Consider the following 17,078-nt stretch of genomic DNA (forward strand, 5'->3'; position numbering starts at 1 on the left):
AATGACAGGTATGCACCTGCTCTATGTATTAAGAGATGAGAGGTAAGCACTTTGCTCTGTGTATTAGGAGATAAGAGGTAAGGCACCCTGCTCTGTGTATCAGGAGATGACAGGTATGTGCTTAATGACTGTGTATTAGGAGTTAACAGGTATGTGCACAGATGTCTATATATTAGGTGGCGACAGGCATGCACCTACTCTGTGTATTAGTATATGACAGGTATGCACCTGCTCTGTGTATTAGGACATGAGCGGTAAGCACACTGCTCTGCTCTGTGTATTAGGAGATGAGAGGTAAGCACCCTGCTCTGTGTATTAGGAGATGACCGGTATGTGCTTAATGTCTGTGTATTAGGTGGTGACAGGTATGCACCTGCTTTGTGTATTAGGAGATGAGGGGTAAGCATCCTGCTCTGTGTATTAGGATATGAGAGGTAAGCACACTGCTCTGTGTATTAGGAGATGAGGGGTAAGCATCCTGTTCTGTGTATTAGGAGATGACCGGTATGTGCTTAATGTCTGTGTATTAGGTGGTGACAGGTATGCACCTGCTTTGTGTATTAGGAGATGAGGGGTAAGCATCCTGCTCTGTGTATTAGGATATGAGAGGTAAGCACACTGCTCTGTGTATTAGGAGATGAGGGGTAAGCATCCTGATCTGTGTATTAGGATATGAGAGGTATGTGCTTGATGTCTGTGTAATAGGTGGTGACAGATATGCACCTGCTCTGTGTAATAGGAGATGAGAGTGTATTAGGAGATAACAGGTCTGTGTATTCGTAGGTGACCAGTATGCACCCTGCTTTCTGTGTATTAGGAGATAAGAAACATGTGACCTGATGTCTGTGTATTAGTTGGTAAGGCGTATGCACCTTGCTTCTGTGTATTAGTAGATGATGGATATGCTCCCTGCTGTTTGTGTATAAGGAGGTGAGAGGTATGTTCCCTTATGTCTATGTATCTATGTATTAGGAGTGAATGTATCTGTCTTGATGCCTGTGCATTAGAGGAAAGTGAGGGGTACACGTGATGTTTTTTTCTTTTTAATGGACACGGGAGAGAGCATAAACATAAGGCTGTAACAATAAATATAACATACAGTATAAGGGTGGAGGTACTATATGAGTGAGGCCACAGCAAATACGTATATGTGAAAGATAACCAGGCTGATAAGAGGAGTTGTACAGTATAAATGTCCCACTGTTATAATTGTAGAGGCGAAAGGCAGAGATGGATTAAGCAAGGTGAGAAAAGCAAGTGCAGTAAAATGCAGGCAGGATAGAAATAAAGCATCACTAGTGATTTGCACTGAAAACTGGGCACTGGATTCTAAAAGAACAGATCTAAAGAATAAGGGTAGAAGTCAATATAGAAGGCTGAGAAACAATGGAGATGGGAATAAAAGTGCAGGACGCAGGTGTAGGTGCAGTATCAGTATGGGTTAATGTTTTAGGTGTATTGTAACATAAACTAACGAGGGGAGCAGGGTCCCTTCAAAAAGAGGCAGAGATGAAGGGGTAATCAGATACTTATTAATTGAGCAGGGTAGTGATATCTGTGGATGGATGGCAGATATGAAGTTCCGTATGGAATGAGTGGATAAAGGAAATGCTTCTCACCTGCAGTGGGCATTGCGTGCCCCTGTGCCCGGCTAAGGAGCTCCAACGCTGGCTCTCGCCCCTTAACACCATCTGCAGAGGACACACAGGGCTCTGTCTCATAAATAGTCTGCAGCATTTCAGGCAGCGCCAGGGCTCTGGGAACCAGCAACATTCCCAGACCCCCCTCTGCTGCCAGCTACCAACAATCAGCCGACCTCCCCTCCCCTCTTCTCAAGAAAGCACACCCTACTCCCAACAACTCCTCTACTTCTTGTTCTTCTTTAATACAGGGTCAATGCACCTATGGAGGTCAGATAAATCAAATCCAAAGAGCAAGAGGTGTCAGCGGGTTTGTGGGTGGCAGTGCCAGAGGTGTTAGGAGGTTTAGTTAGGCCTGCACCCTGCCCTCCCCCTTCTGCCTAGTGAACGTTGGGCTGCAAGTGGAAGGTTCTGCAGCAGAGCGACTGAAATAGAACAGGAGAGGAGGAGTCAGATATAAATAGACAGGAGAGACAGAACGAGGGAGAGGGAGAAAGGAGAGCGCTAGGGGGGATAAGGACTGCTCAGGAATAACAGAGCCTAAGTGTCACACTAGACAGAGACACAAAGAGAAATGCAGTGCGATATGAGCAATCACAGAGAAAAAAAAAGGAAAACTACACTAATAAAAGGGGGGGGGAAAGTTGTGTGTGTAAAAGCGAAAATGTGCTTGAGAGGAAGAATGACTCCAAGAGTTAAAAAAAAAAGAGTAATGAACTCTAAAAAAGTAGAGAATAATGAGAGAATGTCTGCAGGAAATAAGACTGAGAGAGAAAATGTGTGAATTGGCTAGAAAACAAGTGGGCAAGCATTGCAGAGAGCGCTTGCAGAGAATGGTGTAAGTACAGAGGGAGTGGGGATGTAGAGATAATACTAGCAAGAGTGTCACCATGTCATAGGAAGATATTGTGAGGCGATGGGTGAAATAGATTATCTAATCACAGCAGGGACTGAGGATCTTAGCATGAGGTGGAGTTTTGGCGAATAGGGTGTTAAAAAAAAAAGAGCGATCAGTGTACAAATGGGGACTTGTACTAAGTCTTGGAGAGAGATAGAGTGGAAGAAGATAAAGTAGCAGCCAACCAGCTCCTAACTGCCATGTTACAGGCTGTGTTTGCAAAATGACAGTTAGGAGCTGACTGGCTGGTGCATTATCACCATCCACTTTATCTCTCTCCAGGGATAAGTACAACTACCCCATAGTGAGCTGATATTCAGATCTTGAAGGTTCTGCAGCACATGCCGCAAAGTACCGATGTTCAGTACTTTGTGCATGTGCAAGACCCATCCTGTGCATGTGCAGTACAAATCTGCGACGGCAGACACAGTACGGCATCAGACTGTCAGTGATTGACAGTCGGATGCCATTTGGGGTGGGGAGGTGGCGACGACAGCCTCCATTTCGCAAAGCGGATGCGTATCACTGCCACTGCGCGGGAGGGACAGGGCCAGAAACTCCGTACAAGGACGGAAATTTCCTGCCCACTTGCCCAGATCTATGGCAGCTGGATTGCATGACCCCATGGATCACAAAGATGGCCATCTGTGTCACAGTTGATTCGAGGCCTGTTTCCTGGGACACAACTTGGATCAGCAATGGATGCAAGAGGCACTGTATTAGCATATTAGAGCTATCTTTGCTGCATCCATGTAAGCAGCAGCGATAGATCCGCCAACCACATCGGAATCAGGCCCATGGTTCTGTGGAAATAGGAAAAAAAGAGTGTATTACATGTATGGACATAAGTTGGACCTAAGTGTATGGTGAACAGTGGATGACAGAGTACAAGCTGTACAAGGCATGGTGAGCAGTAGATGACATCTAAGGCTGTAGTAAGGAGATGAATAAATAAACTATTAATTGAGACAAAATGTTTGACACAGTCTGTTCTGTAGTGGAAGCAGCCTCACTATCTTGTAGAAGTTTGAGGCTAGCCAGAGAGGCTTCAGCACCCTCTATATGAATGCCACAGCATTTTCCATAAGCAGTTTCTAAATGTATAGTGAGCAGGAGATGTGAGTATTCAGTGGTTTGTGTGAGAATAGTGGTTAAACAGCAGAAAGTGCGAGGTGGACGGAAGGGTAATTCAGCAAATGGGCTGCAAAAGGAAATGTAAATAATGCTGGACATAATCCAAAGTGATGACTAGCCAGCCATATAGAATTCTGTCCAATACAAATCTGGTCTTAATGGATTCAATCTGACAATACATTTGACTGTAGTCCACACATACTTATGCTTATTCATTTTTACAGGTTCACATACAAAGCTAACTACTCAGAAATCTTTTTTTATTATTAGAACTTCTTTATATGGTGCCACCAAGTGTACACTGAAACACAACCAATATAAAAAGTAAAAACTGACTGTATAATGAGATAACTTAGACAGCAAAATAATTACATGGCACAGTGAGTGGCTGACATTAAAACAGTATCACCCAGTGACCCAGTGCTCTCAAGGGGGTCATAGATGGTGAGCCAGAAAACACAGGACACAGAGCTAGTTCATGCAGAGGATAAGAGGGTGGAGGGCCATGTTCTTGAGAGCTTACAGATTAATACCCATTTGCTACCAAACAAATAACCCAGGTTATTTCCGGGTCAACATTTGGAGTAAAAGTGTCTCTGAAAAAAAAAAACTTGGGTATAGTTACCCGGGAATCCAACCCTGGTAGGTACCAGGTTTGTACCTGAGAAGGATTGGGCAGCCTTGCGGTGTAAACAGATAACCAGGGTCATCCGACACTGGTCACAATTAAATCCTACGGAAAGCCGGCTCACTGGCGGTTGGAGATGATATCTCCAAGTGCCGGCAGAGTGAAGACTTGACACTAACCCGAGTCCAGTCTGCAGTGTGAACAATGTTTCAATCAGCTGTGACAAGGCTGTGACACACAGGTTAAACCCAGGTTTTTGGTGGAAAAGGGATATAAGCCTCATTTAAGATACATGCTTACTAAACACACCTGTATTTTCACAACTCTTCAAAAGGTTTTCATTTGACACTGGACTGTAGTTCTACAAACACTACAAACATATAATCAAAGATAACTTATCACCTTCAGATAGATTCATGTTTAGGAATGTACCCGTCCTCCTGTAGCCTACTACTTACATTGCTTTACCTTCTAGTTCTATGTATGGCATCTTTCACTCATGCATGGAGGGGAAACGAGAGCACCCCCAATTATTTTTCAAAGGTGGCTTCTATGTAATTAAGCATTCAGATATCGTAAAATAACTTTAATCATGAACATGTAAGACCATTAAACATACTGAAAATTGTCTCTGTGAAGATACCATATAATGTTCCGCAGCATAAAAAACATGTATCTATTTTTATACACTGAGAAATACAGTCTAGCAGATAGGTAAAATACACAGAGCACTGATCTGCAGAGTGTCATTAAGATGTCACTCCGAATTCCCCACATAAATAGTAAGATGTATTTATTATTGGACACAGTGCAAGTATATATAGCTGGGACCTCATTCTAGAAACATGTCATTAAAGCCAAGTGTGACCTGCTAGCACTTTGGGAACAGGGTTACCATAAATAAGAGAAGGTGATAGTATATACATCTTACTTACAGGAAGATAGCTAGGTAACCTGCAGTGTAGGTGGACTGAATGGGTACAAATAAATTGCTACAAAACCCAACAGGCCTTTACTTAAGGGCCCCATACACTACAACAATCTCATGTCGGAGGTGATCGCAGGCGTTAACCCCCCGGCAGCCTCCCGGGGGGCAGGATCGGCCAAGATACATCGTATGCTGCCCATTTGCATACAATATATCTTGGCAATCCTGGGCAATCCCAAACCATGCCCCCAGGTCGGACCAGATTGAATGTGCAGCACATTCAATCTGGAGGATCCGATCCGATGCTCATGCGAACGCGCATCGGATCGGTTCGGGAACACCTCTAAAATGCCCGATTTCAGCCAATATATCGGGTCGAATGGCCTAATTGGGCTGAAATCGGGCATTATCGCTCTAGTGTATGGGGTCCTTTAGACATGACTTGTATCCACAGAGTTACTATTAATTATTATTAGTATTATTATTATCCTTTATATGGCGCTACAAGGGTTCCGCAGCGCCCAATTACAGCGTACATAAACAAATAATCAAAACAGGAAAACAGCAACTTACAGTTGAAGAAAATATAGGACAATACAGAGTAAATAAACATAGCTACATCAGCAGATGACACTGGAATAAGCATCAGGTGGCAGAAGACTGCTGGAGTTGATGCAGTTGAAGATTATTAAAGTAAGAGAAAGGATAAGCACATGAGGGAAGAGGGCCCTACTCGTGAGAGCTTACATTCTAAAGGGGAGGGGTAGACAGACAGGGGTGACACAGATGGGGTACATAGAGAGCATGAAACAGAGGGTTAGGATGAGATTTGGCTGGGTTTGGTGAAGAAGTGGGTCTTGAGAGCCCGTTTGAAGTTTTGTAGAGAGGTGGAGAGTCTGAAGAGGAGAGGTAGCGAATTCCAGAGAATTGGAGCAGCACGTGAAAAATCTTGGAGGTAGGAGTGGGAGGAAGTAATCAGTAGGCAGGAGAGTCGGCGTGCATTAGCAGAGTGAAGAGGACGGGTGGGAGTGTAAGGGGAGATAAGGTCAGAGATGTAAATGAGAGAGGAGTGGGTGGGTGCTTTGTAAGCGAGTGTGAGAAGCTTGAAATGGATTCTGAAAGGGAAGGGAAGCCAGTGAAGGGATTGTAGGAGAGGAGAGGTGGACGTAGAGCGTTTGGTGAGGAAAATGAGCCGGGCAGCAGCAGTGAGGATAGATTGGAGTGGAAATAGGTATTTGTCAGGAATGTCAGTCAGGAGGAGATTACAGTAGTCCAGTCTGGAGATGACCAGTGAGTGGATAAGTGTCTTAGTAGTGTCCTGGGTCAGAAAGGGTCTGATACTGGAAATATTTTTTAGATGAAAACGGCAGGTTTGTGAGAGGTGTTGAATGTGTGGTTTGAAGGAGAGGGAGGAGTCAAGGAGTAGACCAAGACAGCACACTTGGGGGCTAGAGGAGATAGTGGTGCCATTAATAGATAATGAGATTGTGAGAGGTGAGGTTATTCGGGAGGGAGGGAAGATGATTAGCTCAGTCTTAGACATGTTAAGTTTAAGAAAGCGCTGGGACATCCAAACAGAGATAGCAGAGAGACAGTTGTACCTCATTCAGATCGCAAATGCCGGATCCCACTCGGTAAAAGAAACGTGTCCTTACCGGGTGGGATCCGGCATTTGCGCTCCTTTGCTGGCTTTCCGACCCGGCAATATACCGGGTCGGTTGCCATAGCAGCGGGGGGGGGGGGGGGGCTCAGCAGCAGCAGGAGCGGGAGTGGAGTCGGCGCTGGGAGATGAGCTCATCTCCTGCGCCGCCTCTCCCTATGCTGTGAATGGGAACCGTGTCGCATCGACGCGGCTCTCATTCACACTGCACCTGACCCGGTATTCAACCCGGGTATAATCCTTCTTTTATACCGGGTTGAATTACCGGGTCAGACGACCCGCTAATTCTTGGAAAGTGCTTTCACATCGCACACCGATCCGTGTCGACACCGGGTTATTTGTGCGATGTGAAAGGGGTATTGGAGATTCGAGTGAGGAGAGCAGAGGAGAGCTCCGGAGAGGGAAGATAGATTTGAGTGTCATCAGCATAGAGATGATATTGGAAATCAGAAGAGCTAATGAGCTTACCTAGTGAGGATGTATAGAGAGAGAAAAGAAGAGGACCAAGGACAGAGCCTTGGGGTACACCTACAGTTAATGGAAGTGAGGGGGAGGTGGAGTCATGAGAGGAGACAGAGAATGAACGGTCAGAGAGGTAGGAAGAAAGCCAAGAGAGGGCAGTATCACACAGACCAATGGAGTGAAGGATTTGCAGTAGGAAAGGGTGGTCCACAGTGTCAAAAGCAGCAGAGAGATCAAGAAGAATAAGTAGAGAGTAGTGGCCCTTAGATTTAGCAGCATGGAGGTCATTGCAGACTTTTATAAGGGCAGTTTCAGTGGAGTGGAGAGGACGGAAGCCAGACTGGAATGGGTCAAGCAGTGAGTGTGAGGAAAGAAAGGAAGTAAGGCGGTTGTAGATAATACGCTCAAGGAGTTTGGAGGCAAAAGGGAGAAGAGAGATGGGTCGGTAGTTGGAGAGAGTGTTTGGATCAAGGGTAGGTTTTTTTAAGAATAGTAGAGATGAGTGCATGCTTGAAGGCAGAGGAGACAGTGCCTGATGAGAGGGAGAGATTGAGAAGGTGGGCAAGATGGGAACCAGCAGAAGGAGAGAGGTAGTGAAGGAGGTGGGAGGGTATAGGGTCAAGAGGGGAGGTGGTAAGGGGAGAGGATCGAATGAGGGCCATGACTTCCTCACCAGATGCATGGGAGAAAGATGTAAGAGTTGGTGAGAGGGATGGGGAGGAGGCTGGGAGTTATGGGAGGAGGCTGGTTGCTGATGGTCTGGTGTGATGTGATGTCCTGACGTATGGAGTAAATTTTGGACGTGAAGTAAGTGGCAAAGCCAAGAGCAGAGAGTGAAGAAGGGAGACAAGGTGGAGGTGGGCAGAGGAGTGAATTGAGAGTGGAAAAGAGGGGCCGGGGGTTGGAAGACTGGGAGGAGATGAGGTTCTTGAAGTATGACTGAAAGGGCAGCGCTGAAGGATGAGAGCATAAGTTTGAAATGGAGGAAGTCTGCCTTCGAGCGTGATTTACTCCAGTGTCGCTCAGCAGTACGTGAGCATTTTTGCAGATATCTGATGCATTTGGTGTGCCCGGGTTGAGGTGTTAATTTGCGAAGGTGAATAGTGGTTGGTGGAGCAACAGAGTCAAGAGCAGAAGTAAGGGATGCATTGTATATGGAAGTGGCTTGTTCAGGCCATTTAAGAGGCAGCCATTTTGAGGAATAAGTCAGTATACGTAACAATACAGTTTATCAGATTACTAGAAATCAGGCTGGGTTGTAATCAATATTAGTGGAGCCCTCAAAATGTTATGCCAAAGTGTTAAAAATGGGTAAAGTTGCCAACAGGGCCGTAACTAGGGGTGTGCAAGCAGTGCTGATGATGCAATGGAGCTGGGGACGCCACCATTGCTGCCCCATGCCACTTTTATGTGGCTTGCAGCGTCCCTGAACGTTCAGAGCAGCGCTCTATATCCCAGAGGAGGCGGCCCCGGGTCCTGACTGTAACATTTTGTAATTGAAAATCTTTGTAGATAACAATGGTGACAACTATTCGCTTTCTCAGTACTAGTCGCTTGTCTGCTGGGTGTAATATTTAATCAATGTCCAATAGATGTTTCACAGACACAGTAATTGAAGACTGCTCAGGCCATAAAACACACCCATACCCTAGAAACCGGGGAGAAGGACACTATTCGCACTGAGGTGATCTATAGACCACCAGGACAGGGGCAGGACTTGGCCAGAAACCTATTGCTGGATATCACTAAAATGGCTTTAAAGGGAGAGGTTATTATCATAGGAGACTTTAATCTACCTGATGTAAATTGGGAGGAGTCTTTTGCAAGTTCAACTACAACTGGCAAATTTCTAAATTCCTTACAGGGGGCATCTCTAAAGCAATTGGTGAGGGAACTCACTTGCAAAGACTCACAAATGGTGACAGTATATCAGACATATATGGTGGTGAGCACCTGGGATCCAAGATCATCAAGCAGTATGGTTTAGTATAAAGACAGGGTCCAACTCCTGTCACACAAAAATGAAGGTGTTTTAGGAAGACTGACTTTGCAAAAATGGCGAGATGTTTAAGTGATTCATTGGCAGACTGGAAGAACTTGAAAGGAGTGCAGGAGAGGTGGGAAAAATTAAAAAGTGCAATACTAAAGGCAACAGACCTTTATATCAAAAGGGTTAGAAAAAGCACCAGGAAAAGGAAGCCAGTATGGCTCACAAAAGAAATATCAACTAGTGTGAAAGCAAAAAAGATGCAAATACAAACAGACTCAAAATAATAATGACAAAGAGGTTTGTTTATCTTGCCAGACAGAAGGAGGGTAAAAAGTGATCAGGCGTGCAAAGGCACAAGCTGGGGAGAAAATGGCCCAGTTAGTAGATAAAGGGGGCAAAACTTTTTTAAAGTATATAAGTGAAAGGAGAAAATCAAATGAAGGAATAATAAGACTTAAGACAGAGAGTGAGAATTTGGTGGAGAGAGACAGGGCAATAGCAGATCACCTAAATAATAATTTTTGCTGGGTATTTTTACTACAGAAAAAGGGAAGGGGCCACAGCTATGTTGCAAGGACATGCATAAAAGAAGGTAAATAAAAGTACATTTACAGAGGAGAAGGTCCTAACAGAACTCTCAAAAATGAAAGTGGATAAATCAATGGGACCATATGGGATACATCCAATGATACTAAAAGAGCTAAAAAAGATGTGCTGGTAGTACCATTTACATAATTATTCAACCAGTCACTAGATACAGGTATAATTACAGAGGACTGGAAAAGAGCGAATGTAGTTCCACTGCACAAAAGTGGAAGCAAGGAAGAAGCAAGTAACTACAGACCAGTAAGCCTTACATCAGTCATAGGGAAAGTAATGGAAACACTATTAAAAGAAATAGTAGTGGAATATCTTAAATTAAATATCTTACAGGATCCAAAACAACATGGATTTACTGGTGGGAGATCATGCCAAACATATCTTCTTGACTATTTTTTGACTCTGTGACTAAAATAATATATCATGGGGGGGCTGTAGATATAGCATATCTAGACTTTAGTGAGGCATGTGACAATGTCCTACATCGCAGACTGCTAAATAAACTCAAAAGCATGGGATTGGATTATAAAACAGTTAAATGGATAAGAACCTGGTTGCAGGCTAGGAAACAGACAGTAGTAGTAAATGGAGTGCATTCTATGAAGGGAAATGTTACCAGTGGAGTACCCCAGGGATCTGTACTTGGACCAGTGCTCTATAATAGCTTTGTAAGTGACATTGCAAATGGTATTGAAGGGAAAGTATGCCTTTTTGCAGATGATACAAAGATTTGCAACAGGGTAGACACACCGGGAGGGGTAAAATAAATTACTGATGATCTAGGTAGACTTGAGAAATGGTCAAGAACGTGGCGACTACAGTTTAATGCTAAAAAATGCAAAATCATGCACTGGGGTCTCAAAAACCCAAAGGCTAAATATAGTATTAAGGTTACTATAAAGCACTATGTGCACTATACTGCTTCTCCCCCATGTATGAAGGCTGCGGTGCGGACAAATTATGCTGACCGTTCCGACACCTACAGCTATCGATATCGACAGCTGCAGGTGGCGATCCCCATAGACCACAGCAGGGACAGAGCTGTCCCTCGCTGTGGCGGACACGGGCTTCTGACAGCACTTATATGCGCAGAGGAGCCGGCCGGGGCAGGGAGACACAGCGCTTCAGCACTGAGCTGAAGCGCTGTGTGCTCAGGGGACATTGCCAGAGGAAGACGCTGATACATCTTGTCGATGTCCCTTCCTGCTTCGCCTCAGTAATGAGGCAAAGCAGGAAGTGTTATAGCGGCATGATGCATACCGCTATAATACATTTACCTCTATGGCCCAAATGTATTAAGCATTAACAAGAGATAAATCTGAGACGCATAAGGAGAGATAAATGACCAGCCAATCAGCTTCCTAACTGCCATGTCACAGGATGTGTTTGAAAAATGACAGCTAGGAGCTGTTTGGCTTGTCATTTATCACTCCTTATGCGTCTCAGATTTATCTCTTGTTAACGCTTAATACATTTGGGCCTTATTCTGGAATATAATACTGAATGTTACTTTTATACGCTCTATTCAACCTGGTTATATTATTAGTGCGTTTATGACTCCGTTGCCTGGTGCCCCTCCCCCTTTTCCTCCTCCCAACCCATTTTTTTCTTATTTTATATCCATTGTTATATTTCCTAGATGTTTGAGTTAACATATCTTGATTTAAAAAAATAATAAGAATTTACTTACCGATAATTCTATTTCTCATAGTCCGTAGTGGATGCTGGGGACTCCGTCAGGACCATGGGGAATAGCGGCTCCGCAGGAGACAGGGCACATCTAAAGAAAGCTTTTAGGATCACATGGTGTGTACTGGCTCCTCCCCCCATGACCCTCCTCCAAGCCTCAGTTAGGTACTGTGCCCGGACGAGCGTACACAATAAGGAAGGATCTTGAATCCCGGGTAAGACTCATACCAGCCACACCAATCACACTGTACAACTTGTGATCTGAACCCAGTTAACAGAATGATAACAAACGAAGTAGCCTCTGAAAAAATGGCTCACAACAATAATAATAACCCGATTTTTGTAACAATAACTATGTACAAGTATTGCAGACAATCCGCACTTGGGATGGGCGCCCAGCATCCACTACGGACTATGAGAAATAGAATTATCGGTAAGTAAATTCTTATTTTCTCTAACGTCCTAGTGGATGCTGGGGACTCCGTCAGGACCATGGGGATTATACCAAAGCTCCCAAACGGGCGGGAGAGTGCGGATGACTCTGCAGCACCGAATGAGAGAACTCCAGGTCCTCCTTAGCCAGAGTATCAAATTTGTAAAATTTTACAAACGTGTTCTCCCCTGACCACGTAGCTGCTCGGCAAAGTTGTAATGCCGAGACCCCTCGGGCAGCCGCCCAAGATGAGCCCACCTTCCTTGTGGAGTGGGCCTTTACAGATTTAGGCTGTGGCAGGCCTGCCACAGAATGTGCAAGTTGGATTGTGCTACAGATCCAACGCGCAATCGTCTGCTTAGACGCAGGAGCACCCATCTTGTTGGGTGCATACAATATAAACAACGAGTCAGATTTTCTGACTCCAGCTGTCCTTGAAATATATATTTTTAATGCTCTGACAACGTCCAGTAACTTGGAGTCCTCCAAGTCGCTAGTAGCCGCAGGCACCACAATAGGCTGGTTCAAGTGAAAAGCCGAAACCACCTTAGGGAGAAAATGAGGACGTGTCCGCAGTTCTGCCCTGTCCGAATGGAAAATCAGATATGGGCTTTTGTACGATAAAGCCGCCAACTCTGAAACTCTCCTGGCTGAAGCCAGGGCCAGTAGCATGGTTACTTTCCATGTAAGATACTTCAAATCTACAGATTTGAGAGGCTCAAACCAATGAGATTTGAGAAAATCCAAAACTACGTTTAGATCCCACGGTGCCACTGGGGGCACAATCGGGGGCTGTATATGTAGTACACCCTTGACAAAAGTTTGTACTTCAGGCACTGAAGCCAATTCCTTCTGGAAGAAGATTGATAAGGCCGAAATTTGAACTTTAATAGACCCCAATTTGAGGCCCATAGACAATCCTGCCTGCAGGAAATGTAAGAATCGACCCAATTGAAATTCTTCCGTTGGGGCCTTCTTGGCTTCACACCACGCAACATATTTTCTCCAAATGCGGTGATAATGTTGTGCGGTCACTTCCTTCCTAGCCTTAATCAAGGTAGGAATAACTTCCTCTGGAATGCCCTTTTCTTTTAGAATCCGGCGTTCAACCGCCATGCCGTCAAACGCAGTCGCGGTAAGTCTTGGAACATACAAGGTCCCTGCTGAAGCAGATCCCTTCTTAGAGGTAGAGGCCACGGATCCTCCGTGAGCATCTCTTGAAGTTCCGGATACCAAGTTCTTCTTGGCCAATCCGGAGCCACTAGTATTGTTCTTACTCCCCTTTTCCGAATAATTCTCAGTACCTTTGGTATGAGAGGCAGAGGAGGAAACACATACACTGACTGGTACACCCATGGTGTTACCAGAGCGTCCACAGCTATTGCCTGAGGGTCTCTTGACCTGGCGCAATATCTGTCCAGTTTTTTGTTGAGGCGAGACGCCATCATATCCACCTTTGGTTTTTCCCAACGGTTCACAATCATGTGGAAAACTTCCGGATGAAGTCCCCACTCTCCCGGGTGAAGGTCGTGTCTGCTGAGGAAGTCTGCTTCCCAGTTGTCCACTCCCGGGATGAACACTGCTGACAGTGCTATGACATGATTTTCCGCCCAGCGAAGAATCCTTGCAGCTTCTGTCATTGCTCTTCTGCTTCTCGTGCCGCCTTGTCTGTTTACGTGGGCGACTGCCGTGATGTTGTCCGACTGGATCAACACCGGCTGACCCTGAAGCAGCGGTTTTGCCAAGCTTAGAGCATTGTATATCGCTCTTAGCTCCAGTATATTTATGTGAAGAGACGTCTCCAGGTCTGACCATACACCCTGGAAGTTTCTTCCCTGTGTGACTGCTCCCCAGCCCCGTAGGCTGGCATCCGTAGTCACCAGGACCCAGTCCTGTATGCCGAACCTGCGGCCCTCTAACAGATGGGCACTCTGCAACCACCACAGGAGAGACAACCTTGTTCTTGGTGACAGTGTTATCCGCTGATGCATGTGCAGATGCGATCCGGACCATTTGTCCAGCAGATCCCACTGAAATGTTCGTGCATGGAATCTGCCGAATGGAATTGCTTCGTAAGAAGCCACCATCTTTCCCAGGACTCTTGTGCATTGATGTACTGATACAGTTCCTGGTTTTAGGAGGTTCCTGACCAGTTCGGATAACTCCCTTGCTTTCTCCTCCGGGAGAAACACCTTTTTCTGAACCGTGTCCAGAATCATTCCCAGGAACAGCAGACGTGTTGTCGGGGTCAATTGAGATTTTGGAAGATTCAGAATCCACCCGTGTTGCTGAAGCACTACTTGGGTTAGTGCTACACCGACTTCCAGCTGTTCTCTGGACTTTGCCCTTATCAGGAGATCGTCCAAGTAAGGGATAATTAATACGCCTTTTCTTCGTAGAAGAACCATCATTTCGGTCATTACCTTGGTAAAGACCCGAGGGGCCGTGGACAAACCAAACGGCAGCGTTTGAAACTGATAATGACAGTCTTGTATCACGAACCTGAGATACCCTTGGTGTGAGGGGTAAATTGGGACATGCAGATAAGCATCTTTTATGTCCAGGGACACCATGAAGTCCCCTTCTTCCAGATTCGCTATCACTGCTCTGAGTGACTCCATCTTGAACTTGAATTTCTGTATGTACAGGTTCAAGGATTTCAGATTTAGAATAGGTCTTACCGAACCGTCCGGCTTCGGTACCACAAATAGTGTGGAATAATACCCCTTTCCCTGTTGTAGGAGGGGTACCTTGACTATCACCTGCTGAGAATACAGCTTGTGAATGGCTTCCAATACCGTCGTCCTTTCTGAGGGAGACGTTGGTAAAGCAGACTTTAGGAACCGGCGAGGGGGAGACCTTTCGAACTCCAACATGTAACCCTGAGATACTATCTGCAGGATCCACGGGTCCACCTGTGAGCGAGCCCACTGATTGCTGAAAATCTTTAGTCGACCCCCCACCGCTCCTGAGTCCGCTTGTAAAGCCCCAGCGTCATGCTGATGGCTTTGTAGAACCCGGGGCGGGCTTCTGGTCCTGGGCAGGGGCTGCTTGCTGCCCTCTCTTACCCTTTCCTCTGCCTCGCGGCAGATAAGACTGTCCTTTTGCTCGCTTGTTTTTATAGGAGCGAAAGGACTGCGGCTGAAAAGACGGTGTCTTTTTCTGTTGGGAGGGGGTCTGAGGTAAAAAAGTGGATTTGCCGGCAGTTGCCGTGGCCACCAGATCCGATAGACCGACCCCAAATAATTCCTCTCCTTTATATGGCAACACTTCCATATGCCTTTTGGAATCCGCATCACCTGACCACTGTCGCGTCCATAAACTTCTTCTGGCAGATATGGACATCGCACTTACTCTTGATGCTAGAGTACAAATATCCCTCTGAGCATCTCGCATATAAAGAAACGCATCCTTTAATTGCTCTAGAGTCAATAAAATACTGTCCCTATCCAGGGTATCAATATTTTCAGTCAGGGAATCCAACCACACTACCCCAGCACTGCACATCCAGGCTGAGGATATTGCCGGTCGCAGTATAACACCAGTATGAGTGTATATACTTTTCAGGTTAGTTTCCAGCCTCCTATCCGCTGGATCCTTGAGGGCGGCCGTATCAGGAGACGGCAACGCCACTTGCTTTGATAAACGTGTGAGCGCCTTATCCACCCTAGGGGGTGTTTCCCAGCGCGTCCTAACCTCTGGTGGGAAAGGGTATAATGCCAATAACTTCTTAGAAATTAGCAGTTTTCTATCTGGGTTAACCCACGCTTCATCACACACGTCATTCAATTCCTCTGATTCTGGAAAAGCTACAGGTAGTTTTTTCACCCCCCACATAATACCCCTTTTTGAGGTACCAGCAGTATCAGAGATCTGCAAAGCCTCCTTCATTGCCGTGATCATATAACGTGTGGCCCTGTTGGAAAATACGTTTGTTTCTTCACCGTCGACACTAGATTCATCTGTGTCGGTACCCGTGTCGACTGACTGAGGTAAGGGACGTTTTACAGCCCCTGACGGTGTCTGAGACGCCTGAGCCGGTACTGACTGGTTTTCCGGCCGTCTCATTTCGTCTACTGACTTTTGTAATGTACTAACATTATCACGTAATTCCATAACTAAAGCCATCCATTCCGGTGTCGACTCCCTAGGGGGTGACATCACCATTACCGGCAATTGCTCTGCCTCCACACCAACATCGTCCTCATACATGTCGACACACACGTACCGACACACAGCAGCCACACAGGGAATGCTCTAATCGAAGACAGGACCCCCTTAGCCCTTTGGGGAGACAGAGGGAGAGTTTGCCAGCACACACCAAAAGCGCTATAAATGTATATAAACAACCCTAAAAGGTGTTGTTTTTGTTATAAGCGCTTTTAATATATAAATATCGCCAATTTATGCCCCCCTTCTCTTTGTTACCCTGTTTCTGTAGTGCAGTGCAGGGGAGAGTCCTGGGAGCCTTCCTCACAGCGGAGCTGAGCAGGAAAATGGCGCTGAGTGCTGAGGAGAATAAGCTCCGCCCCTTTTCCGGCGGGCTTTTCTCCCGGGTTTTGAGAAATCTGGCCTGGGTTAAATACATACATATAGCCTTAATGGCTATATGTGATGTATTCTTTGCCACTAAAGGTATTTAAAATTGCTGCCCAGGGCGCCCCCAGCAGCGCCCTGCACCCTCCGTGACTGGTCAGTGAGAAGTGTGTAGCAACAATGGCGCACAGCTGCCGTGCTGTGCGCTACCTTCATGAAGACTGAAGAGTCTTCTGCCGCCTGTTTCCGGACCTCCGATCTTCAGCATCTGTAAGGGGGGTCGGCGGCGCGGCTCCGGGACGAACCCCAGGATGACCTGTGTTCCGACTCCCTCTGAAGCTATGTCCAGTAGCCTAAGACTCCAATCCATCCTGCACGCAGGTGAGTTGAAAATCTCTCCCCTAAGTCCCTCGATGCAGTGAGCCTGTTGCCAGCAGGACTCACTGAGATTTAAAACCTAAAAAAACTTTTTCTAAGCAG

The 17,078-nt window shown here is 45.9% G+C and overlaps 1 protein-coding gene across 8 annotated transcripts in view; it reads right to left on the reverse strand.

The window, feature by feature from the left end:
• The window catches only part of HDAC5 (histone deacetylase 5), a 148,452-nt gene that overhangs the window by 45,398 nt on the left and 85,976 nt on the right, over positions 1-17,078 (reverse strand). For 4 of the 8 annotated variants that reach the window (XM_063959912.1, XM_063959907.1, XM_063959905.1 and 1 more), the window contains exon 1: positions 1,620-2,065. The exons of 2 other annotated variants lie outside the window; for them this stretch is intronic. In XM_063959912.1, the coding sequence (XP_063815982.1) occupies positions 1,620-1,773 (154 nt within the window). In that variant the 5' untranslated portion in view covers positions 1,774-2,065. Of the gene's footprint in view, positions 1-1,619; positions 2,067-17,078 lie in introns of those variants that run through there. 2 more of the 8 variants (XM_063959908.1, XM_063959906.1) reach the window with 2 other exon arrangements.

This window comes from Pseudophryne corroboree, chromosome 3, assembly GCF_028390025.1.
Source record: "Pseudophryne corroboree isolate aPseCor3 chromosome 3, aPseCor3.hap2, whole genome shotgun sequence".
Taxonomy (NCBI): Eukaryota; Metazoa; Chordata; class Amphibia; order Anura; family Myobatrachidae; genus Pseudophryne; species Pseudophryne corroboree.